Source organism: Festucalex cinctus, chromosome 21, assembly GCF_051991245.1.
Source record: "Festucalex cinctus isolate MCC-2025b chromosome 21, RoL_Fcin_1.0, whole genome shotgun sequence".
NCBI classification, from domain to species: domain Eukaryota; kingdom Metazoa; phylum Chordata; class Actinopteri; order Syngnathiformes; family Syngnathidae; genus Festucalex; species Festucalex cinctus.
Genome location: NC_135431.1, coordinates 779,625 through 804,810, shown reverse-complemented (window position 1 = coordinate 804,810; position 25,186 = coordinate 779,625). Strand labels below are relative to the sequence as shown.

The 25,186-nt window shown below is 38.8% G+C and overlaps 1 protein-coding gene and 2 long non-coding RNA genes across 18 annotated transcripts; 2 read left to right on the top strand and 1 right to left on the bottom strand.

The window, feature by feature from the left end:
- Positions 1–808: 808 nt before the first annotated feature.
- Positions 809–4,185, top strand: LOC144010214 (uncharacterized). 5 transcript variants are annotated; one of them, XR_013281160.1, is made up of 5 exons: positions 819–885; positions 1,306–1,375; positions 2,142–2,244; positions 4,004–4,039; positions 4,111–4,185. It is a non-coding gene; the product is annotated as an uncharacterized LOC144010214 (long non-coding RNA). The 5 variants fall into 5 exon arrangements; XR_013281161.1 differs by lacking the exon at positions 819–885 and adding an exon at positions 956–1,208; XR_013281162.1 differs by lacking the exon at positions 1,306–1,375 and having other exon boundaries at positions 809–885; positions 2,142–2,240.
- On the bottom strand, positions 3,734–25,186 carry LOC144010212 (uncharacterized). 5 transcript variants are annotated; one of them, XM_077510421.1, is made up of 10 exons: positions 25,140–25,186; positions 24,733–24,946; positions 24,605–24,656; positions 21,094–21,190; positions 21,009–21,031; positions 20,510–20,552; positions 20,397–20,429; positions 20,216–20,313; positions 18,221–20,126; positions 17,959–18,141 (listed from the first exon to the last, which is right to left on the bottom strand). In XM_077510421.1, exons 2-9 carry the CDS (start codon positions 24,760–24,762, stop codon positions 19,999–20,001), a joined length of 504 nt encoding a protein of 167 aa, XP_077366547.1. In that variant the 5' UTR covers positions 24,763–24,946; positions 25,140–25,186; the 3' UTR covers positions 17,959–18,141; positions 18,221–19,998. The 5 variants fall into 5 exon arrangements, with proteins under 5 accessions (XP_077366546.1, XP_077366547.1, XP_077366545.1 ...); XM_077510419.1 differs by having other exon boundaries at positions 18,221–18,309; positions 19,998–20,126; positions 24,733–25,182; XM_077510420.1 differs by lacking the exon at positions 17,959–18,141 and adding an exon at positions 3,734–4,238 and having other exon boundaries at positions 19,998–20,126; positions 24,733–25,182.
- Positions 13,789–17,302, top strand: LOC144010215 (uncharacterized). 8 transcript variants are annotated; one of them, XR_013281170.1, is made up of 4 exons: positions 13,789–14,111; positions 14,397–14,459; positions 14,996–15,896; positions 15,942–16,489. It is a non-coding gene; the product is annotated as an uncharacterized LOC144010215 (long non-coding RNA). The 8 variants fall into 8 exon arrangements; XR_013281169.1 differs by having other exon boundaries at positions 14,361–14,459; XR_013281168.1 differs by lacking the exon at positions 13,789–14,111 and adding an exon at positions 14,199–14,281 and having other exon boundaries at positions 14,361–14,459.

The window sequence follows — 25,186 nt, the reverse complement described above, 5'->3', positions numbered from 1 at the left end:
AACGCCTTACTATACATGGTCATTTAAAAAAAATAAAAAAATAAACACCTTACTGTACATGGTCTTTTTTTTTTTTTCTTAAATAAACGCCTTACTATACATGGTCATTTTTAAAAAATAAAAAAAATAAATGCCTTACTATACACGTTTTTATTTTTTAAATAGAAAAATAAACGCCTTACTTTCCATGGTCATTTAAAAATAAAAATAAAAAAAATAAATGCCTTACTATACATGGTCGTTTTTTTTTTTTATGTAAACGCCTTACTATACATGGTCATTTAAAAAAAATAAAAAAAGTAAATGCCTTACTATACATGGTCTTTTTAAAAAGAAAAAAATAAACGTCTTACTATACATGGTCTTTAAAAAGCCTTTGGTTGGGGGAAAAATATGCTGTAATATACATGGCGGTTTAAAAAAAACGGCTTACTATACATGGACAAAAAAAAAGATGCCTTACTACTTTTTTTTTTTTTTTTAATAAAAGCTGTACTAATATTCATGATAATTTACAAAAAAAAAAAAACAATCAGCCCTACTTTACATTGTTTTTGTTCTTGTTTTTTAAGAAAAAAAGATGACCATGGAGTCACCAAGTCGTCTTTTTTTTTTTCTTTCTTTCTTTTTAAAATGACCAATTTTTGTGGGGTGGTTTTGGTCGTCCGTAATTCGGGATTCGCTTTCATTTTGGTGTTGTCAAAAGCAAGCATTTTGTCACGCCAAGGCAGTCGTCATGGCAGGTCACCACCGGGTGGCGCTCGAGTGCAAAGCAGAAGCAGAAGAAGAAGGTTGGCTTTTCAACGTGATTGCTTGCAGGTGCGCGGAGGATTCGTCGAGCGCAGTGCAGCAACCTGGAGGACCGTGTGGCGTTTTCTTTTCCAGGTGAGCGCCTGACCTCGTCTCTTTGTTTGTTGCAAGAGTTTCACGCCAGGAAACGTTTGAGCACACGGTCGTCAATGATTGTATAAATGATTGTCGTTTTGTTTGTTTCTTTTCAACGACTTTTTGTCTGTCAGAGGTCAAGATGGTCGAGTTGAGGGTAAAATACATGAATGAAGTTCCGAGCGCAGTTCTGAGGGGGGTCATTGATACAAATTCGTTTTTTTATTTTGTGGAGGACAAAAAAGGCAGGTAAAGAAAGTATGCTGGAAACTGGTTCCAAGCTGAAAATAGTTGATCTGAAAGACGTGTGCATGGAAATTAAAGTGAGTAATTCCACTTTGAAATGTATTGACTTGTCTGTCTTCTTTTTTTAATTGGACAGGTAACCCTTGAACCTGTTTTTTTTTCTCCATGTTTCAGTCACTCCAGCACACCTGAAGCAAATCAGGATTGTGTAGCAGCTGGCTGCTGAGCTGATCATTTGATTCAGGTGTGTTGGTGGAGAGAAAAAAACAAACGTCATTTCGTCATACCTATAAAGGACCAAAACTGCCAAAAGTAAAACTAAATGAACGCAAGTGGAAATTAAATACAGGTATAAAAATAATACAGATGGGAATAAAAAAGTTATCTGTCCCTAAATAAATCCCCCCCCCCAAAAAAAAACAAAAAACACCTTATACATGGTCGTTTTATAAAAAAAAATAAAAATAAAGCCTTACTATACATGGTAGTTAAAAAAAAAAAAAACACCTTACTAAAAGTTTTTTTTTTTCAAAATGCCCTACATGAATGTTTTTGTTTGTATAAAATAAAATAAAGCCTTACTATACATGGTAGTTCAAAAAAAGCCTTACTCTATATTTACATTTTTTTTTTTAATGCTTTACTTTCCATGGTCATATTAGAAAAAATGAAACGCCTTACTATATATATATGTTTAAAAAAAAAAAAAAGCTTTACTAATTTTTTTTCTCAAATTTTGGGAAAAACAAAACAAAGCTCAATTGTGACAATCGATAAAACTTTGTAATGCTAATGGATGCAAAACGGAAACTGATAAAAATATATATATTTTTTGTTTTGGTAGCTTCCATGTTTTGAAAGCAATAAAGACAATTTTCTGCAGGCCTTGCAAAACCAGTCCGAATCCAGTCAAGCGAACGGGATTGCGAAATGTGAAAATGGCGGCGAGCGAATGAGTTAAATGAAGTGCAATGTACATTTTGTCGTAATTTGCTGTTGCCAATTTGCAGGTTGACGGAAGTCGATCTGGAAAGGCAAAGACGTGCGGCGGACGGCTTCCTCGGAGGATTCTGCGTCGACTGACGGGTCCAGAACAGTTTCCCCACAAGGCATGTACGGACCTGCAGCATTTCAACTGCAATTTGAGTCTGGTGCTGTTTTTGGACTTGAACCTATCTTTGAGAGCCGCCATTTTTACTGATTGCCATGTGGTCAAATACTTTGGGGAAAGAAAAAAAAACACAAAATCCTGAATTTTTTTGTTTTCATTTTTAGATTGTCTCAACAGTGGACATGCACCAAAATAAAAAAATAAATAAATAAAAAAAACTTTAGTCTGTGAGTGGGTGATCAAACACATATGCTGCATTCGAGGAGGGTCGGAATTTAGGGCCGCGCAATTAATTGAATTCAATTTCAATGATCACAAATCAGCATAATAGTTAAAAAGAAACCATTAACACTAATTTTAAATTAAATCCCCATGCGTTGTTAAAATTTATACGTTTGCACCTTTTAGAATAACTAATTTAAAGAATATTTTTTATTTTTTTACATTTAAAAAAAATGTAGTGGACAAGATGCAGTCAGTGTTTTTGCCAAAATGAATAAAATATCAATTCTGCTTGGTCCAAAAGGAATTTGCATAATCAGTGTTTCTATTTTTAATTGCTGAAATTTTTTTTCTTGTCTGCACCAAAAAAAAAATCGTGATTTCAATTCTTGCCAAAATAATTGATTATTCTTTCCCATAATCGAGCAGCCCTAGTAGTGAAAGTTAAACAAACCCAAATGGCGGACAGTGACCAATTTGTTTTGACCTCGAGTAAACTTTTTGTATTGGTTACTTGATTCACTCAGTCATTTTCAGCAGTAACATTTTTCACAAAATGAATACTTTGAATGATGACACTTGCTGTGGATTGAAGATGACATCACCCGTGCGAGCGGCGATGGGTCGTTACCAACTTCCTCAGCACAGGTGATGTCATCATCAATGGACAGCAAATGGAATCATCAATTCTGGCGGGAAATATGATCGTGTTCCTGCTGGAAATGGCTCAATAAGTCAAGTATCATTTCCAAGATTTTGTTGTGGAGTGACGTCAGATTGAAGGGAGGGTTCCCCGTCAAAACTTGTAGAAAGTCCCAATTTCCTCAAACGCAGCATGAGATCAGTCGATGTGGCTAAATTTTGTTGACCAAGTTTGTCAAGTGCTTTGGGATCGGGCTCAAGTCACACCTCCACTCGTTCAGATATTTTGTATGGAATTCATGTGGTAACTTTATTAGCATTTTACATAAACAATATCTTAAAAAATAAAATAACGCTGTAAATTGTATTGGCAAAGGTTTTCAGTAGAATTGTTTTGTAAATTGGCTGCAAATGTTATTGGCTAAGTTTGAAAGGTAATTTAAGATTTTTTTGTAAATCGGCTGTAAGTTGTATCTGTAAAGTTTTTCAATAAAAATTCTGACATTTTAAAGAAGTTTGTTTTTTGCATTGTTTTCAAAATTTAAAAGGAATTTGTTTTGGATGTAAATTTTATTGGCACAGTTTTTTGCGCTAAGCTTTTCAATATAACTTTTAAAGAAATGTAAATTTGCAAGGAATTTTATTTATTTGCATAGTTTTTAAGTTAACTGTTTTTCTTGGTGTTATCACCTGTGCTCAGGATGGGGGGGGGGTTAGGATAATAGCCAATCATGGCTGCTGATTTACCTGCTCCCCTAAGCACAGGTGATGTCATCAGTTGATAGCAAGTAGGAAAAAAATGTTTTGTTATAAATTGTACATGGAAAATAATCCCTGCTGAAAAAAATGATTGAATGAGTCAAAGTGTAAGTTGTGCATTTGTGCTTGCTTTTGCAGTGTGGTGGAGGCGGAGCCTGAGGAAAGGAAAAGCAGGTACCAAAACACATGACAGACTCAGTTCAAAAAAAGAACATCAATGCTAATGGTTTTTTGTTTGTTTGCAGGAAACAGGTGGAGGGATTCCATAACATGAAGATCCAAGTGGCCCAAAAGACGCGGATTATCGGTCCACTTGAGAACACCTCCTCACTCCCCTTTCCATTGGTGGTGTTCTTGGGCTGGAAAACCCAGACTGCAAGAAAAAAAAAGAAAAAAAAATGGCTTTAATGTTCAGTATTGCTGTCATAACTCTCCAATTCAAAACACACTTCTGGAGGAAGTCAAGCTGTTGATTGTGAAACTTCACTGTATGGACAGACGATAATTTGATTTTCAAACTAACAGTGACACAATAAAAATGTTTTGTCAAGCTGGTCCATGCAGGATCAGCTTGACATTGGTGGTTTGTTTTTTGGAGGGGGAGAAAAAGAAATACACACTTCTACAAATGGCACCAAAAACATTTTACGATAACATATGCAGCCAATTTAATCGAAAATTATTTAAAGTTTTTATTATAGAACGTAGCACAGTAAAGAAAATCCTTTACAATTTTACTATGAAACCGAGTGCAAAAACTTTGCCAATAAAATTTACATCTTAATTATTAAAAAAAAAACACACTAATCAAATATTACTGTACAAATTTATTGAAATACTTAGCACAGCTCGAAAATTCCTTTTAAAATTTATTCCAAAAAACATTGCCAATGCAACTTACGGCCTAGCTAATTTTTTTTTAAAAACCCCACACGGATTTCCCAAAATACTTAGCGCATCTCGAAAATTCCTTTGCAAATTTATTGAAATGCTTAGCGCAGCTCGAAAATTCCTTTTAAAATTTATTCCAAAAAACATTGCCAATACAACTTACGGCCTAGTTAATTTTTTTTTAAAAACCCACACGGATTTCCCAAAATACTTAGAGCAGCTCGAGAATTCCTTTGCAAATTTATTCCAAAAAACATTGCCAATACAACTTACGGCCTAGTTAATTTTTTTTTAAAAAGCCCCACACGGATTTCCCAAAATACTTAGCGCAGCTCGAAAATTCCTTTGCGAATTTATTGAAATACTTAGCGCAGCTCGAAAATTCCTATAAAAATTTATTAAAATACTTAGCGCAGCTCGAAAATTCCTTTGCAAATTTATTCCAAAAAACATTGCCAATGCAACTTGCGGCCTAGTTAATTTTTTTTTAAAAAGCCCCACACGGATTTCCCAAAATACTTAGCGCAGCTCGAGAATTCCTTTGCAAATTTATTGAAATGCTTAGCGCAGCTCGAAAATTCCTTTTAAAATTTATTCCAAAAAACATTGCCAATGCAGCTTACGTCCTAGTTAATTTTTTTTTAAAATCCCCACACGGATTTCCCAAAATACTTAACGCAGCTCGAAAATTCCTTTTAAAATTTATTCCAAAAAACATTGCCAATGCAGCTTACGTCCTAGTTAATTTTTTTTTAAAATCCCCACACGGATTTCCCAAAATACTTAACGCAGCTCGAAAATTCCTTTGCAAAATTATTGAAATACTTAGCGCAGCTCGAAAATTCCTATAAAAATTTATTAAAATACTTAGCGCAGCTCGAAAATTCCTATAAAAATTTATTAAAATACTTAGCGCAGCTCGAAAATTCCTTTTAAAATTTATTCCAAAAACCATTGCCAATACAACTTGCGGCCTAGTTAGTTTTTTTTAAAAAGCCCCACACGGATTTCCCAAAATACTTAGCGCAGCTCAAAAATTCCTTTGCAAAATTATTGAAATACTTAGCGCAGCTCGAAAATTCCTATAAAAATACTTAGCACAGCTCAAAAATTCCTTTTAAAATTTATTCCAAAAACCATTGCCAAAACAACTTACGGCCTAGTTAATTTTTTTTTTAAAACCCCCACACGGATTTCCCAAAATACTTAGCGCAGCTCGAGAATTCCTTTTAAAATTTATTCCAAAAAACATTGCCAATGCAACTTACGGCCTAGTTAATTTTTTTTTAAAAACCCCACACGGATTTCCCAAAATACTTAGCGCAGCTCGAGAATTCCTTTTAAAATTTATTCCAAAAAACATTGCCAATACAACTTACGGCCTAGTTAATTTTTTTTTAAAAACCCACACGGATTTCCCAAAATACTTAGCGCAGCTCGAGAATTCCTTTTAAAATTTATTCCAAAAAACATTGCCAATACAACTTACGGCCTAGTTAATTTTTTTTTAAAAACCCCACACGGATTTCCCAAAATACTTAGCGCAGCTCGAGAGTTCCTTTTAAAATTTATTCCAAAAAACATTGCCAATACAACTTACGGCCTAGTTAATTTTTTTTTAAAAACCCCACACGGATTTCCCAAAATGCTTAGCGCAGCTCAAAAATTCCTATGAAAATTTATTGAAATACTTAGCACAGCTCATAAATTCCTTTTAAAATTTATTCCAAAAAACATTGCCAATACAACTTACGGCCTAGTTAATTTTTTTTTAAAAACCCTAAACGGATTTCCCAAAATACTTAGCACAACTCGAGAATTCCTTTGCAAAATTATTAAATACTTAGCGCAGCTCAAAAATTCCTATAAAAATTTATTGAAATACTTAGCGCAGCTCGAAAATTCCTTTTAAAATTTATTCCAAAAAACATTGCCAATACAACTTACGGCCTAGTTAATTTTTTTTTAAAAACCCACACGGATTTCCCAAAATACTTAGAGCAGCTCGAGAATTCCTTTGCAAATTTATTCCAAAAAACATTGCCAATACAACTTACGGCCTAGTTAATTTTTTTTTAAAAACCCCACACGGATTTCCCAAAATACTTAGCACAACTCGGAAATTCCTTTGCAAATTTATTGAAATGCTTAACGCAGCTCGAAAATTCCTATAAAAATACTTAGCACAGCTCAAAAATTCCTTTTAAAATTTATTCCAAAAAACATTGCCAATACAACTTACGGCCTAGTTAATTTTTTTTTTAAAACCCCCACACGGATTTCCCAAAATACTTAGCGCAGCTCGAGAATTCCTTTTAAAATTTATTCCAAAAAACATTGCCAATACAACTTACGGCCTAGTTAATTTTTTTTTAAAAACCCCACACGGATTTCCCAAAATACTTAGCACAGCTCGAAAATTCCTTTACAAATTTATTGAAATACTTAGCGCAGCTCGAAAATTCCTTTACAAATTTATTGAAATACTTAGCGCAGCTCGAAAATCCCTTTACAAATTTATTCCAAAAAACATTGCCAATACAACTTACGTCCTAGTTAATTTTTTTTTAAAAACCCCACACGGATTCCCCAAAATACTTAGCGCAGCTCGAAAATTCCTATAAAAATTTATTGAAATACTTAGCGCAGCTCGAAAATTCCTATAAAAATTTATTAAAATACTTAGCGCAGCTCGAAAATTCCTTTACAAATTTATTGAAATACTTAGCGCAGCTCGAAAATCCCTTTACAAATTTATTCCAAAAAACATTGCCAATACAACTTACGTCCTAGTTAATTTTTTTTTAAAAACCCCACACGGATTCCCCGAAATACTTAGCGCAGCTCGAAAATTCCTATAAAAATTTATTGAAATACTTAGCGCAGCTCGAAAATTCCTATAAAAATTTATTAAAATACTTAGCACAGCTCGAAAATTCCTTTTAAAATTTATTCCAAAAAACATTGCCAATACAACTTGCGGCCTAGTTAATTTTTTTTAAAAAGCCCCACACGGATTTCCCAAAATACTTAGCACAACTCGAAAATTCCTTTTAAAATTTATTCCAAAAAACATTGCCAATACAACTTACGGCCTAGTTAATTTTTTTTTAAAAACCGCACACGTATTCCCCAAAATACTTAGCACAGCTCGAAAATTCCTTTTAAAATTTATTCCAAAAAACATTGCCAATACAACTTACGGCCTAGTTAATTTTTTTTTAAAAACCCACACGGATTTCCCAAAATACTTAGAGCAACTCGAGAATTCCTTTGCAAATTTATTCCAAAAAACATTGCCAATACAACTTACGGCCTAGTTAATTTTTTTTTAAAAACCCCACACGGATTTCCCAAAATACTTAGCACAACTCGAAAATTCCTTTGCAAATTTATTGAAATACTTAGCGCAGCTCGAAAATTCCTATAAAAATACTTAGCACAGCTCAAAAATTCCTTTTAAAATTTATTCCAAAAAACATTGCCAAAACAACTTACGGCCTAGTTAATTTTTTTTTTAAAACCCCCACACGGATTTCCCAAAATACTTAGCGCAGCTCGAGAATTCCTTTTAAAATTTATTCCAAAAAACATTGCCAATACAACTTACGGCCTAGTTAATTTTTTTTTAAAAACCCACACGGATTTCCCAAAATAATTAGCGCAACTCAAAAATTCCTTTGCAAAATCATTGAAATACTTAGCGCAGCTCGAAAATTCCTATAAAAATACTTAGCACAGCTCAAAAATTCCTTTTAAAATTTATTCCAATACAACTTACGGCCTAGTTAATTTTTTTTTAAAAACCCCACACGGATTTCCCAAAATACTTAGCGCAGCTCGAGAATTCCTTTTAAAATTTATTCCAAAAAACATTGCCAATACAACTTACGGCCTAGTTAATTTTTTTTTAAAAACCCCACACGGATTTCCCAAAATACTTAGCGCAGCTCAAAAATTCCTATAAGAATTTATTGAAATACTTAGCACAGCTCGAAAATTCCTTTTAAAATTTATTCCAAAAAACATTGCCAATACAACTTACGGCCTAGTTAATTTTTTTTTAAAAACCCTACACGGATTTCCCAAAATACTTAGCACAGCTCGAAAATTCCTTTGCAAATTTATTCCAAAAAACATTGCCAATACAACTTGCGGCCTAGTTAATTTTTTTTAAAAAGCCCCACACGGATTTCCCGAAATACTTAGCGCAGCTCGAAAATCCCTTTACAAATTTATTCCAAAAAACATTGCCAATCCAACTTACGGCCTAGTTAATTTTTTTTTTAAAGCCCCACACGGATTTCCCAAAATACTTAACGCAGCTCGAAAATTCCTTTGCAAATTTATTGAAATACTTAGCACAGCTCGAAAATTCCTATAAAAATTTATTGAAATACTTAGCACAGCTCGAAAATTCCTTTTACAATTTATTCCAAAAAACATTGCCAATACAACTTACGGCCTAGTTAATTTTTTTTTAAAAACCCTACACGGATTTCCCAAAATACTTAGCGCAGCTCGAAAATTCCTATAAAAATTTATTGAAATACTTAGCGCAGCTCGAAAATTCCTTTTAAAATTTATTCCAAAAAACATTGCCAATACAACTTGCGGCCTAGTTAATTTTTTTTTAAAAACCGCACACGTATTCCCCAAAATACTTAGCGCAGCTCGAAAATTCCTTTTAAAATTTATTCCAAAAAACATTGCCAATACAACTTACGGCCTAGTTAATTTTTTTTTAAAAACCCACACGGATTTCCCAAAATACTTAGAGCAGCTCGAGAATTCCTTTGCAAATTTATTCCAAAAAACATTGCCAATACAACTTACGGCCTAGTTAATTTTTTTTTAAAAACCCCACACGGATTTCCCAAAATACTTAGCACAACTCGGAAATTCCTTTGCAAATTTATTGAAATACTTAACGCAGCTCGAAAATTCCTTTGTAAAATTATTGAAATACTTAGCGCAGCTCGAAAATTCCTATAAAAATACTTAGCACAGCTCAAAAATTCCTTTTAAAATTTATTCCAAAAAACATTGCCAAAACAACTTACGGCCTAGTTAATTTTTTTTTTAAAACCCCCACACGGATTTCCCAAAATACTTAGCGCAGCTCGAGAATTCCTTTTAAAATTTATTCCAAAAAACATTGCCAATGCAACTTACGGCCTAGTTAATTTTTTTTTAAAAACCCCACACGGATTTCCCAAAATACTTAGCACAGCTCAAAAATTCCTTTACAAATTTATTGAAATACTTAGCGCAGCTCGAAAATTCCTTTACAAATTTATTGAAATACTTAGCGCAGCTCGAAAATCCCTTTACAAATTTATTCCAAAAAACATTGCCAATACAACTTACGTCCTAGTTAATTTTTTTTTAAAAACCCCACACGGATTCCCCAAAATACTTAGCGCAGCTCGAAAATTCCTATAAAAATTTATTGAAATACTTAGCGCAGCTCGAAAATTCCTATAAAAATTTATTAAAATACTTAGCGCAGCTCGAAAATTCCTATAAAAATTTATTAAAATACTTAGCACAGCTCGAAAATTCCTTTTAAAATTTATTCCAAAAAACATTGCCAATACAACTTGCGGCCTAGTTAATTTTTTTTTAAAAACCCCACACGGATTCCCCAAAATACTTAGCGCAGCTCGAAAATTCCTATAAAAATTTATTGAAATACTTAGCGCAGCTCGAAAATTCCTATAAAAATTTATTAAAATACTTAGCGCAGCTCGAAAATTCCTATAAAAATTTATTAAAATACTTAGCACAGCTCGAAAATTCCTTTTAAAATTTATTCCAAAAAACATTGCCAATACAACTTGCGGCCTAGTTAATTTTTTTTAAAAAGCCCCACACGGATTTCCCAAAATACTTAGCGCAGCTCGAAAATTCCTATAAAAATTTATTAAAATACTTAGCGCAGCTCGAAAATTCCTATAAAAATTTATTAAAATACTTAGCGCAGCTCGAAAATTCCTATAAAAATTTATTAAAATACTTAGCACAGCTCGAAAATTCCTTTTAAAATTTATTCCAAAAAACATTGCCAATACAACTTGCGGCCTAGTTAATTTTTTTTAAAAAGCCCCACACGGATTTCCCAAAATACTTAGCACAGCTCGAAAATTCCTATAAAAATTTATTAAAATACTTAGCGCAGCTCGAAAATTCCTTTTAAAATTTATTCCAAAAAACATTGCCAATACAACTTACGGCCTAGTTAATTTTTTTTTAAAAACCGCACACGTATTCCCCAAAATACTTAGCGCAGCTCGAAAATTCCTATAAAAATACTTAGCACAGCTCAAAAATTCCTTTTAAAATTTATTCCAAAAAACATTGCCAAAACAACTTACGGCCTAGTTAATTTTTTTTTTAAAACCCCCACACGGATTTCCCAAAATACTTAGCGCAGCTCGAGAATTCCTTTTAAAATTTATTCCAAAAAACATTGCCAATGCAACTTACGGCCTAGTTAATTTTTTTTTAAAAACCCCACACGGATTCCCCAAAATACTTAGCACAGCTCGAAAATTCCTATAAAAATACTTAGCACAGCTCAAAAATTCCTTTTAAAATTTATTCCAATACAACTTACGGCCTAGTTAATTTTTTTTTAAAAACCCCACACGGATTTCCCAAAATACTTAGCGCAGCTCGAGAATTCCTTTTAAAATTTATTCCAAAAAACATTGCCAATACAACTTACGGCCTAGTTAATTTTTTTTTAAAAACCCCACACGGATTTCCCAAAATACTTAGCGCAGCTCAAAAATTCCTATAAGAATTTATTGAAATACTTAGCACAGCTCGAAAATTCCTTTTAAAATTTATTCCAAAAAACATTGCCAATACAACTTACGGCCTAGTTAATTTTTTTTTAAAAACCCTACACGGATTTCCCAAAATACTTAGCACAGCTCGAAAATTCCTATAAAAATTTATTAAAATACTTAGCGCAGCTCGAAAATTCCTTTTAAAATTTATTCCAAAAAACATTGCCAATACAACTTACGGCCTAGTTAATTTTTTTTTAAAAACCGCACACGTATTCCCCAAAATACTTAGCGCAGCTCGAGAATTCCTTTTAAAATTTATTCCAAAAAACATTGCCAATACAACTTACGGCCTAGTTAATTTTTTTTTAAAAACCCACACGGATTTCCCAAAATACTTAGAGCAGCTCGAGAATTCCTTTGCAAATTTATTCCAAAAAACATTGCCAATACAACTTACGGCCTAGTTAATTTTTTTTTAAAAACCCCACACGGATTTCCCAAAATACTTAGCACAACTCGAAAATTCCTTTGCAAATTTATTGAAATACTTAACGCAGCTCGAAAATTCCTTTGCAAAATTATTGAAATACTTAGCGCAGCTCGAAAATTCCTATAAAAATACTTAGCACAGCTCAAAAATTCCTTTTAAAATTTATTCCAAAAAACATTGCCAAAACAACTTACGGCCTAGTTAATTTTTTTTTTAAAACCCCCACACGAATTTCCCAAAATACTTAGCGCAGCTCGAGAATTCCTTTTAAAATTTATTCCAAAAAACATTGCCAATGCAACTTACGGCCTAGTTAATTTTTTTTTAAAAACCCCACACGGATTTCCCAAAATACTTAGCGCAGCTCGAAAATTCCTTTACAAATTTATTGAAATACTTAGCACAGCTCGAAAATTCCTATAAAAATTTATTGAAATACTTAGCGCAGCTCGAAAATCCCTTTACAAATTTATTCCAAAAAACATTGCCAATACAACTTACGTCCTAGTTAATTTTTTTTTAAAAACCCCACACGGATTCCCCAAAATACTTAGCACAACTCGAAAATTCCTTTGCAAATTTATTGAAATACTTAGCGCAGCCCGAAAATTCCTATAAAAATTTATTGAAATACTTAGCGCAGCTCGAAAATTCCTATAAAAATTTATTAAAATACTTAGCGCAGCTCAAAAATTCCTTTTAAAATTTATTCCAAAAAACATTGCCAATACAACTTACAGCCTAGTTAATTTTTTTTTAAAAACCGCACACGTATTTCCCAAAATACTTAGCGCACCTCGAAAATTCCTTTACAAATTTATTGAAATACTTAGCACAGCTCGAAAATTCCTTTTAAAATTTATTCCAAAAAACATTGCCAATACAACTTACGGCCTAGTTAATTTTTTTTTAAAAACCCCACACGGATTTCCCAAAATACTTAGCACAGCTCGAGAATTCCTTTTAAAATTTATTCCAAAAAACATTGCCAATACAACTTACGGCCTAGTTAATTTTTTTTTAAAAACCCCACACGGATTTCCCAAAATACTTAGCGCAGCTCAAAAATTCCTATAAAAATTTATTGAAATACTTAGCACAGCTCAAAAATTCCTTTGCAAATTTATTCCAAAAAACATTGCCAATACAACTTACGGCCTAGTTAATTTTTTTTTAAAAACCCCACACGGATTTCCCAAAATACTTAGCGCAGCTCGAGAGTTCCTTTACAAATTTATTGAAATACTTAGCGCAGCTCGAAAATTCCTATAAAAATTTATTCCAAAAAACATTGCCAGCGCATCTTAAAGCCTACTTATTTTTTTTTTTTAAACTGCCAAGATGCTTAGCACAAAAAAACAAACTCCTACTAGAGCACTAAAAGCTAAAACTTTACCAACAAAAAAAAAAACATTAAAACTTCTAAACCCTTCAAAGTTTTACTGTGGAACTCAATGCAATAACTTACACAGTGAAAATTACATCCATTTTCTTGACCGCTTATTCCTCACAAGGGTCGCGGGGGACATCCTGGACTGGTTGCCAACCAATCGCAGGACACACGGAGACGAACAACCATCCACACTCACACCTAGGGACAATTCGGAGCACCCAATTAACCTGCCATGCATGTCTTTGGAATGTGGGAGGAGACCCACGCGGGCACGGGGAGAACATGCAAACTCCACCCAGGAAGGTCCGAGCCTGGACTCGAACCGGAGACCTCAGAGCTGGGAAGCTGACGTGCTAACCACTCGACTACCGTGCCGCCCTGAAAATTACACAGAACTAAAAATTGACTTCCTGTTTAACAGACAAAGAAATCCCCCTGCTGCATTTGTGACCAGCTTACCACAAATAATATTTTGGCTGAAAATTTTAAACCACCCCCCCCCCCAATAATATTTACTGTAAATTGAAAACAATTCCCATTAATCCTGACTGCCATAGCAAGTCCAGACCACTCCTGCAGTACTGAAACAGCTGGCTTCCAGGTCGCTGCTACAGTAGCTAGCGCCCATAACCACCATACCGCTACTACACCCAGCACCTGCCTGGCTTCCAGGTCGCTGCTACAGTAGCTAACCACTACAGCCAGCCACTGCTACAGTAGCTAGCACCCACAACCACCAGGTCACTGCTACAGTAGCTAGCTGGCTTCCAGGTCACTGCTACAGTAGCTAGCGCCCACAACCACCAGACCACTACTACAGCCAGCACCTGCCTGGCTTCCAGGTCACTACTCCAGGAGCTAGCGCCCACCATGCCTGGCTTGCAAGTCGCTGCTACAATAGCTAGCACCCACAACCACCAGGTCACTGCTCCAGGAGCTAGCCCCTACAACCACCAGACCACTGCTACAGTAGCTAGCGCCCACAACCACTACTACAGCCAGCACCTGCCTGGCTTCCAGGTCACTGCTACAATAGCTAGCGCCCATAACCACTACTACACCCAGCACCTGCCTGGCTTCCAGGTCGCTGCTACAATAGCTAGCACCCACAACCAGCAGGTCACTGCTCCAGGAGCTAGCGCCCATAGCCACTACAGCCAGCACCTGGCTGGCTTCCAGGTCACTGCTACAGTAGCTAGCGCCCATAACCACCATACCACTACTACACCCAGCACCTGCCTGGCTTCCAGGTCGCTGCTACAATAGCTAGCGCCCATAACCACTACTGCTACAGTAGCTAGCGCCCATAACCACCATACCACTACTACACCCAGCACCTGCCTGGCTTCCAGATCGCTGCTACAATAGCTAGCACCCACAACCACCAGGTCACTGCTACAGTAGCTAGCGCCCATAGCCACTACAGCCAGCACCTGGCTGGCTTCCAGGTCACTGCTACAGTAGCTAGCGCCCACAGCCAGCACCTGACTGGCTTGCAGGTCGCTGCTACAATAGCTAGCACCCACTACTACAGCCAGCACCTGCCTGGCTTCCAGGTCACTGCTACAATAGCTAGCACCCACAACCGCCAGGTCACTGCTACAGTAGCTAGCGCCCATAACCACTACTACACCCAGAACCTGCCTGGCTTCCAGGTCGCTGCTACAATAGCTAGCGCCCATAACCACTACTACACCCAGCACCTGGCTGGCTTCCAGGTCACTGCTACAGTAGCTAGCGCCCATAACCACCATACCACTACTACACCCAGCACCTGCCTGGCTTCCAGGTCACTGCTCCAGGAGCTAGCGCCCAGCACCTGCCTGGCTTCCAGGTCGCTGCTACAATGGCTAGCCCCCCACAACCGCCAGGTCACTGCTACAGTAGCTAGCGCCCATAACCACCATACCACTACTACACCCAGCACCTGCCTGGCTTCCAGGTCGCTGCTACAATGGCTAGCCCCCCCACAACCGCCAGGTCACTGCTACAGTAGCTAGCGCCCATACCACTACTACACCCAGCACCTGCCTGGCTTGCAGGTCACTGCTCCAGGAGCTAGCGCCCACAACCACTACAGCCAGCACCTGCCTGGCTTCCAGGTCACTGCTACAGTAGCTAGCGCCCACAACCACCAGACCACTACTACAGCCAGCACCTGCCTGGCTTCCAGGTCGCTGCTACAGTAGCTAGCGCCTACAGCCAGCACCTGCCTGGCTTCCAGGTCACTGCTACAATAGCTAGCACCCACAACCGCCAGGTCACTGCTACAGTAGCTAGCGCCCATAACCACTACTACACCCAGCACCTGCCTGGCTTCCAGGTCGCTGCTACAATAGCTAGCGCCCATAACCACTACTACACCCAGCACCTGGCTGGCTTCCAGGTCACTGCTACAGTAGCTAGCGCCCATAACCACCATACTACTACTACACCCAGCACCTGCCTGGCTTCCAGGTCACTGCTCCAGGAGCTAGCGCCCAGCACCTGCCTGGCTTCCAGGTCGCTGCTACAATGGCTGGCCCCCCACAACCGCCAGGTCACTGCTACAGTAGCTAGCGCCCATAACCACCATACCACTACTACACCCAGCACCTGCCTGGCTTCCAGGTCACTGCTACAGTAGCTAGCGCCCACAACCACCAGACCACTACTACAGCCAGCACCTGCCTGGCTTCCAGGTCGCTGCTACAGTAGCTAGCGCCTACAGCCAGCACCTGCCTGGCTTCCAGGTCACTGCTACAGTAGCTAGCGCCCATACCACTACTACACCCAGCACCTGCCTGGCTTCCAGGTCACTGCTCCAGGAGCTAGCCCCCACAACCACTGCTACAGTAGCTAGCGCCCACAGCCAGCACCTGCCTGGCTTCCAGGTCACTGCTACAGTAGCTAGCGCCCACTACTACAGCCAGCACCTGCCTGGCTTCCAGGTCACTGCTCCAGTAGCTAGCCCCCACAACCACCAGACCACTGCTCCAGGAGCTAGCGCCCACAACCACTACAGCCAGCACCTGCCTGGCTTCCAGGTCGCTGCTACAGTAGCTAGCGCCCACTACTACAGCCAGCACCTGCCTGGCTTCCAGGTCACTGCTCCAGTAGCTAGCCCCCACAACCACCAGGTCACTGCTCCAGGAGCTAGCGCCCACAACCACTACAGCCAGCACCTGCCTGGCTTCCAGGTCGCTGCTACAGTAGCTAGCGCCCACTACTACAGCCAGCACCTGCCTGGCTTCCAGGTCACTGCTCCAGTAGCTAGCCCCCACAACCACCAGGTCACTGCTCCAGGAGCTAGCCCCTACAACCACCAGACCACTGCTACAGTAGCTAGCGCCCACAACCACTACTACAGCCAGCACCTGCCTGGCTTCCAGGTCACTGCTCCAGGAGCTAGCGCCCACAACCACTACAGCCAGCACCTACCTGGCTTCCAGGTCACTGCTCCAGTAGCTAGCGCCCACAACCACCAGACCACTACTACAGCCAGCACCTGCCTGGCTTCCAGGTCACTGCTACAGGAGCTAGCGCCCACAACCACCACACCACTACTACAGCCAGCACCTGCCTGGCTTCCAGGTCACTGCTACAGGAGCTAGCGCCCACAACCACTACAGCCAGCACCTACCTGGCTTCCAGGTCACTGCTCCAGTAGCTAGCGCCCACAACCACCAGACCACTACTACAGCCAGCACCTGCCTGGCTTCCAGGTCACTCCTCCAGTCGCTAGCGCCCACAACCACCAGGCCGCTACTGCTCCAGTACCAGGCTGCCACAAGACTGAAACTGGGCCAAAGAATGAGTACACTCACAAAAACAGATGAAGCTGGGGAAATGAACCCTTGTGTTCATACTTCTGCGACTCAGCCAGCTTGCAGAAATCTGGTGGACCCGCAGCCAGTTTGGCATATCTAAAATTCTTTTTAGATATTCCAAAGGTGTTGACTTTCATATGAACAGCACAGTTTGTTCTATCCACTTACCTGTTCGATGCATCCATTTTCTACGACTTAGGCAGGGGCAAGCAGCTTTAGCATACAAACCCAGACTTCCCTCTCCCCAGCAGGAACCCAAGATGTTTGTTTCCAGGCAATCCGAGTCTTTCCAGCATGTCCGGGGCCTCCTGCCACCTCTCCAGGTAGGTGCCCTAACCAGATGCCCAAGCCGCCTCATCCAAGGGAGAACCCAGACACCCTACAAAGGATTTTTCCCCCCCCCACATAACCGGGAACTTGTTCTTTCACTCGCGACCCACAGGTGACGATCCGGACGTAAACAGTGTCAACCTTTCTTTGTTTTTGAAAAAAAATCAAAAAAACAAAAAAAACAACAAAAAAAATCAAAAAAAGAAAAAAAAAAAAAAAAAAAAAAAAAAAAAAAAAAAAAAAAAAAAAAAAAAAAAAAAAAAAAAAAAAAAAAACAGTGTCAACCTTTCAGCTCCACAGACCCGTGAAGGATTTGTTTGTGTAACTCGTTTTTATTAAAAACATGCAAAACAAGATAACCAGTACAAATGAAGCAAAAATGTTTTGTGGCTGATTTTTATTCATTTGATTTCAAACATTACTCTTCCAGGTCAAGTTGCGAACATACAGTTGAATTGTTTTCGTCAACCTGTACGAAGAACAAGTGTCAGAGTTTTGCTGTGCTCTCATTTCCTTGTCCAACTTGGCTCCAGACTTTAGTGCTTATTACTGCTGGTCACAACCTAGGAGAAAAAAGGAAGCCATGTTACTGACACTTCACTCAAGACAAATTGTCAAACATTTTTGCTACATCGCACTTACTTGTGTCTTGTTGGGTGGGTGAGACGTCAGCTTTCTGTTCCAGAGTTGAATCGTAGCCGCAAAGTAGACATGGAAAACCCGTTGCCTTCCTCCAAAGATGAGTGCAACCAAGACTGACAGCTCAAGAGATTCTTAGTAGTACTCCATTTTTTTTTTTTTTTTTTTTTTTATAAAGTTCATGTACTGACAATGTGTTCGATTCGATGTCCACATTTCCCGGCATGCAAAGTTCACAAACGGCAAGTAAATAACACAATAATGTGCATCTTTCTTTGTGTTTTCAATTTACCTTCAGGATTTAAATCTTTTTAATTGTGGGGGCGTGGCACGTATTTCCAAAACGTTTATGGTGGGCAAAATAAAACTTAAAAAAGGATACTTGACCCATTTTCAGCAGTGAATAGTGACTATTTTGCCCAGAATTATTTTGGATTACTCCATTATTCATGTACAATTAAGACCTCTTGCACCGTTTGCTGTCGGCTGAAGATGCCATCACCTGTGCTGAGGAAGTAGGTAACACGGCTCAGCTGTTTTCTGGGTTTGGTCAGCAAATTGAGCCATGATTACCGACTTACACCTCAGCACAGGTGATGCCATCTTCTGTTGACAGCAAGTGGAAAAAAAGGTATTCATTGTACAATGAAAAATCAAGTGATCAAATGAATTCTGGGGACAAAATTTTAGCTTTTTCCCTGCTGAAAATGACTTTCTGGGTCAAGTGTCCCTTTAAAAACCGACTGCGGCAGGCAACATTTCATTCAATGTGGTGACTTCTTTTCAACTCAAACGGCATTTGATGGATTGAAGCACCAGTGTTATTAGTTTTATTGGCTAGTTTACTATTTTGCCTCAGTTTAAGTCCACTTTCGATCACGCTTGTTAGCCTTTAGCATAGCCAAACATTGTTTTTTATTCAACACATTTATAGTTGCCTATATGTCCAGGAAGATGTTTTCACCTGGTTACAGACAGGACGAACATTTGTTAACTGATCATGTTGGGCATTTTCAGATCTAAAGCTATTCCGCATAAAATTATCATTTGGATGAAAAGCACCTCCACACGCAATTGCAGGTGGCCATGCTATAAGCTAGTAAGTTAGCAGTTGTATTAGCATTGTTGGGTTTTAACTATTATTCCCCCCCACCCCCCATGTTGCACTCACGAGCTGCAGATTTGAAAGGGGGCGTGTCAACTGTGTATCACATGACAGTGGTAGATTAGCTGAGCCAATATTTTGCAAAGCCATTCAGTTTTTTGTCCATACGTTTTAGCCCTTTTTTTTTTTTTTTTTTTAATTAAATGAAGTGTCCCATCAATCAATGAAAATGCATAATGATTTCACCAGTTATTGTACATTAGCGAGGATTTTAGTAGGGCTGCACGATATTGGAAAACCATGTGATATGGTTGCCGAGTATATCGGTACCGATATTGACATTTAACATGTACCTAAAGAAATTTAATTTTTATTTCATGAAAGATACATTTTCCATGCAGCAAAATAAGCCAACAATATATTTAATTAATTGTGATTACCTCTCGATATTGTTCAGCTATTGGATGGCGGTGAACATTTTAGTTGGCTGACTGGACAAATTCAAATAAAAGCATAAAATTCCATTTGAGGCTTATTGCATGTCTGCGATATGCATATTTCATGGACCAACAACAATATTTTCCCGATATATTGTGCAGCCCTAGATTTTAGCCTCATGAGAAATGTGTTGACGAAATTATCAACACAGGTTGCCTTTCAGAGTGGTGCTTGTACCTCAAGGTGTGGCCGCTGGCAACCAAACGCGGACAACTTGAGTGTCGTGGCCAACCTCGGATCGCTCCGTTCTGTCCTCACTTGCTAATTTGATTGGAGCGTCCAATCTATCTTGACTGGTTCCCCGGCCTGCAAAGCAAAATATTTGACAATTGCTTGTGGTCAGAAAGTGACACAATTGAAGGAAAAGCTCATTTATTTCAACAAGTGAAACTTGCAGTTGGCAGGAACAAAGACTCTTTGGGAACGATGCGTATGAATATGTCGTGCGGTAATTGCCTCCGGAGTAACGAAGCCGTACATTTTGTTCTTCAGCCTGAGACGCAAACAAAATTATTTTATTCAATATGATGGAGTCCTCCATTTGCTTTCTTTACCTGGCTTTTTTTTTTTTTTTACCGACGCATCTCACTCGTCCTCCAATGTGTGCAGCTGCGGGCGAAAAAAAAAAAAAAAAAAGATTAGAAATCAGTTGTGAACAGGTCACTTGGACTTGTGCATGTACTCATTACCTTGGCCCAGGTCCTCTTGTGCAGCCTGCTTGCTGAGACAGCCCTAAAACAGACAAAATATGTGTTAAGGCAAAAAAAAAAAAAAAAAAAGGTTAATATACTCCTCCCTCCCTTGAACCCTTCCTACACTGTGCAATCCAACTTCCAGCTTGCCATCCAACAACCAGCAAAAAAATCAAATAAATCTGCTCAGGACCAACACCTTGCAAACTCTTGGCTGCAACAGCCATCACTTCCATTTTCCATTTCCACAACTGTGCTCATTGCAACAACAGAACGCACAACCGCCATCAAAAAAAGCTCTATTCAACTAAGGCATGCCACAGAGCTCTGCCCCCTCCTGGGCACAATTCAGATGATCCCTTCAGTCCCAATACCAATAAATGTCATGTCAAGTCACGTCATCTTTGCTGTGTCACTTGGCTCCTAAATTTGGTGGAGAAAGCAAACAGAAATCAGCATGAGTTGAACTTCATGTTGTGTTTGTGCATATTATTACCCTCATGAGTCTTGCCGCTGCCTCTGCAACGCAACAGCAAAACAATAAAACAAGTAAATCTTGTCCAATATTAACGCCCACTCACTGTGGTCTGTGCTGATGGCAACGTCTCAAGGGAGACCGTCCGGCAGACGCTTCTTGGAACGGGGGACCACAACTTCTGCCACTTTGCAAATGCTCATCTGGAAAAAGTGAAATATGTTCTGCTTTGGTTTTTTTGTGCTCGGTTGGAAGAAATGACATCTTTTGGGCCGCGGTGTGTCCTTTATTTTGCAATGAAAAACCGAAGGAGGTTACAGTAAACACTGAACAGCACCATTTCAAAAAGGAAAAAAAAAAAGACGCTCAAGAGTTACCAAGCATTGGACAACATGACACTTTAGTAAGATAAGATACCAAGATGTCAATATTTGTAAAAATTTGTGTTTTGCGGCGGCCCAGGCTAGTCCAGACTTGAATTCGGTTGAGGGAACTAAAAGGTCAGGGGTGATGACTCGGGATAGGCCGATCATCGGTGCCGATATTTGGCATTTTTGACAAATATCGGCACGGGCCTTTTTGCGAATCTGAAGGCCATGAATCGGCCTCCTGTCTGTCCCGTTTGTTTGGACTGTGTTCCACGTGCCAGATTAGCAGAGACAAGATTTTTGTCCAGTTTTTATGAAGCAAAGGACGTTTCGGTCTCACTTTCATTAGTCGGCAAAAAATGCATGCTGATTTAGTCTAGGAGTGTGGCAATAAATCGTGATACTTTGCCTCTCGATAGACTATCGATACGTCTACGCAAGTACCACGATGTTTGTTGTCGATATACAGCCACTATAATGGTTCCATTGTTGCCGACTTATTAAGCAATTACTTGGCGGGCAACAAAGGGGAGAGCCTCATAAGTGTGGGAAATGGACGCAAGTCTTCAGGTGAAGAAGACTCAGCTTAGTTTTTTCATTATATATTTATTTTGATTTATTATTCTTTATATATATTTATAAATTATATTATGTATTTATATTTGTACTATTTTTATTATGTTTTTTTATTATTTATTTTTATAATATGTTATGTATTTATATTTTATTATATGCTTTTTGTCTACCGTTATGCTATATTTATTTGTATTTATTATTTTTATATATATATATATCTATTTATACATTATATGTATTTTTTTTATATATTTTTATTATATGAATTTTTTATTTTTTTTAAATTGTTATCATTTATTGACATACATTTCATTATTTTATATTTTTGTAATTTCTATTTTTATGTATATTTTATATTTATTATATTTATTATGTTTTTATTTCCTTGTTTGATATTTATTCCATTATTATATTTTTATGAATTATTTATTTGTATTATTCCAGTATTCGTTTCTTCGGAGATTATCGTGGATTTCTTACCTGAGCAATATATCGATAATGGCGGTATTGTCATAACGTGAGATGATGTTATCGTGAGCCTTGTATATGACATATGGTGAGGTGGCCACAGGTTCCCACCCCTAATTTAGTCCCAGTTATTGCTTATTAATGAGGGTTTAGTCCAGTGGAAAATGTGTTGCCAGAATTATTTGTTTGCTTTTGGTTGGCAAAATTTGCCGCTGCCAATTCTGGTTGCCTATATCGTAAATTGGATGGAGTCAAAAAGTTAAAAGGTGCGGTACGTGGTAGCGGACACCAGCCCCCTAATAGTAATTCCGCCTCACCTTATTACTAGCATTTCACTGCCGGAGTGTACACGGGCTGCTCTAACATCTAATACAGCTTTGAAGGGATGCTTGACTCAACTTTCAACATTTTCAACAATGACAAGAAAATATGTTGCCTGTGATGAATGTAGTAACTTCGTTTCCACCCCCCATTAATTAATGCCTTTAAAAATTATTTCCCCCACTTTCTGCCGGCTGAAGATATCACCTGTGCTGGGGGGGGAAGCAGGTAACGACTAATCATGGCTCAGACCAAACCCAGAAAACAGCTGAGCCATGATTGGCTGTTGCCAACTATCACGCCCCCCACTCCCACTTTCTGCCGACTGATGATGACATCACCTGTGCTGACGACGAAGGTAAGGACCAACCACGGCTCAGACCAAACCCAGAAAACAGCTGAGCCGTGATTGGCTGTTGCCCACTTCCTCGGCATGAGTGATTGTCATTTGCAGTCAGCAGCAAGTGAGAAAAAAAAAATGTTTTTGAAGGTGTTCATTGTTCATGAAAAATCATGTTACCACATCAGTTGCAGACAAAATATCAACTTTTTACTGCTGAAGGTGGCTCAGTGAGTCAAGTGTCCCTTGAAGCCTTTTTTTAAGTTGCGATTTTGGGGTTGCACAATCGCAGTTTTTCCCCTGTGGACAGTTCTCAAAATGGATATGAGTGGCTATTTTTTTTCTTAAGACATTTAAGGCCTAAAATGTAAGTTTCTGAATTTTGGCCTCTTTTTTTTAGGCCCCATGTGAAAACAGAACCATCCGAATGTCTTGTCTGGTGTTACAACTTTTGGGCTTGGCTGACTATAAAAGTTTCTGTTTTAATTTAAAAACAAGTGATTTTTTTTTTTTAAAGATCTGTACTGCTGCTATTTTATAGAGGTGGAAACCTGTGGCTACCTCAATACGAAATACGATACAAGGCTCACGATAACGATTATCTCACGATATGACGATAGCGCGATGATCGATACATTGCTCAGGTCATAAATCCACGATAATCTACGATAAAACTCATTATAAAATAATAAAATAAATAACCATAAATATCATATGAATACATAATATATAAATATATACAAATATAAAGTTCAAAAAATAAAAATAAACATAGTAATAAAAAACTACGCTGAGTCTTCTTCGCCTGAAGACTTACATCCATTTCCCCACCACACTTATGAGGCGCTCCCTAGTGGCCCACCAAGTAATAGCTCAAGTCATGAACAATGGAGCCGTTAGCAGGGGTGGCGAGATCCGGTCCTCGAGGGCCGGTGTCCTGCAGGTTTTGGATATTTCCCTTCTTCAACACAGCTGATTCATGATCAGCTCATCAGCAAGCTCTGCAGAAACCTGATAACGAGCCTGTTAATTGGAATCAGCTGCACTTCGAGTAGGGAAATCTGCAAAACCTGCAGGACACCGGCCCTCGAGGACCGCAGTTTGCCACCCCTGCATTACAGTGACTGTGTATTTAACTACAAATATCACGATACTTGTGTAGACGTGTCGATAATCTACCGGGGGACAAAGTATGCCAATTTGTCGCGGTATCGGTATATCGCCGCGCTCCTACTATTTTATGTGGGCAAAATTTAGTTTTCTAACTTTTTAGTTTATATCTGCGCCCATATGGCTTTATCGATGCAACTTCAAATGGAGGTCCAAAGTTAAAAGCACGCATTGATGATAGCTGTACAAACATCCCCAAAGTTTTGCACTGATTAAGGGGCTGAAGATACTTCACGTCACCGATGAAAAAAGGTTGAGAACCACTGTATCAGAATGCCGGAGAATTATTTATTTTTTGACCCAGACAACTGACCCTCCAAAATGACAAAAAAAAACAACCCAAAATGACAGACAAATAAGGGGAAAACAAATACCTAGACACCACAAACCTTTCCCTGAACACTGTTCCTCTGGTGGTAGCATCGCCTGCAACAAGCACAAAACCCACTGTGAAAAATATTGCCAACCAAACGTAATCAAATCAAACAAGTGTTTGCTTAACTGAGAAAGACGCGGTCGAGTCTGTCGCCATCTTGTTGCAAGCCACGTGACCACTGCGTGGCACCTGTGACGCCACCCAAATTGGCCGCACCTGTCTTCGATTATCTCGACGCCCGAAAGCCGAAGCGTTCGTTGAAACGAAGTCCCAACATCCACATTTATTCACAAGTTGCGCACATTAAGCCTCAAAAACAAGCGTGACTCTCACTCTCTCTCTGAAATAAAATTTCGTATTCAATTAAATTCGGTCAGCGGGCGGTTGTGCCGCGACGACAAGTAGCTTCGAAACGACGCCGCAGTCGAACACAGAACTCCACTTTCAATTGTACACTTTCATGATAAACGGTTTATCGGCCGTCTGGACTATCTGGAAGTTCGGCGTGACGCACGTGCACAGCAAACGCTCACCTGCCTCCTGCGGTGTCGTCGGACAAATGACGCTGGGCCAAACAGAA

What these genes read in the sequence shown, in the direction of transcription:
- LOC144010212 (XM_077510421.1), bottom strand. Translation starts at nt 24,762, where the DNA reads ATGGCGACAGACTCGACCGCGTCTTTCTCA. An exon ending in ACAAGAGGACCTGGGCCAAG is followed by an intron (nt 20,430 to 20,509) that starts GTAATGAGTACA and finishes TTTCGCCCGCAG; the next exon opens with CTGCACACATTGGAGGACGA. An exon ending in AGTCTTTGTTCCTGCCAACT is followed by an intron (nt 20,127 to 20,215) that starts GCAAGTTTCACT and finishes TTTGCTTTGCAG; the next exon opens with GCCGGGGAACCAGTCAAGAT.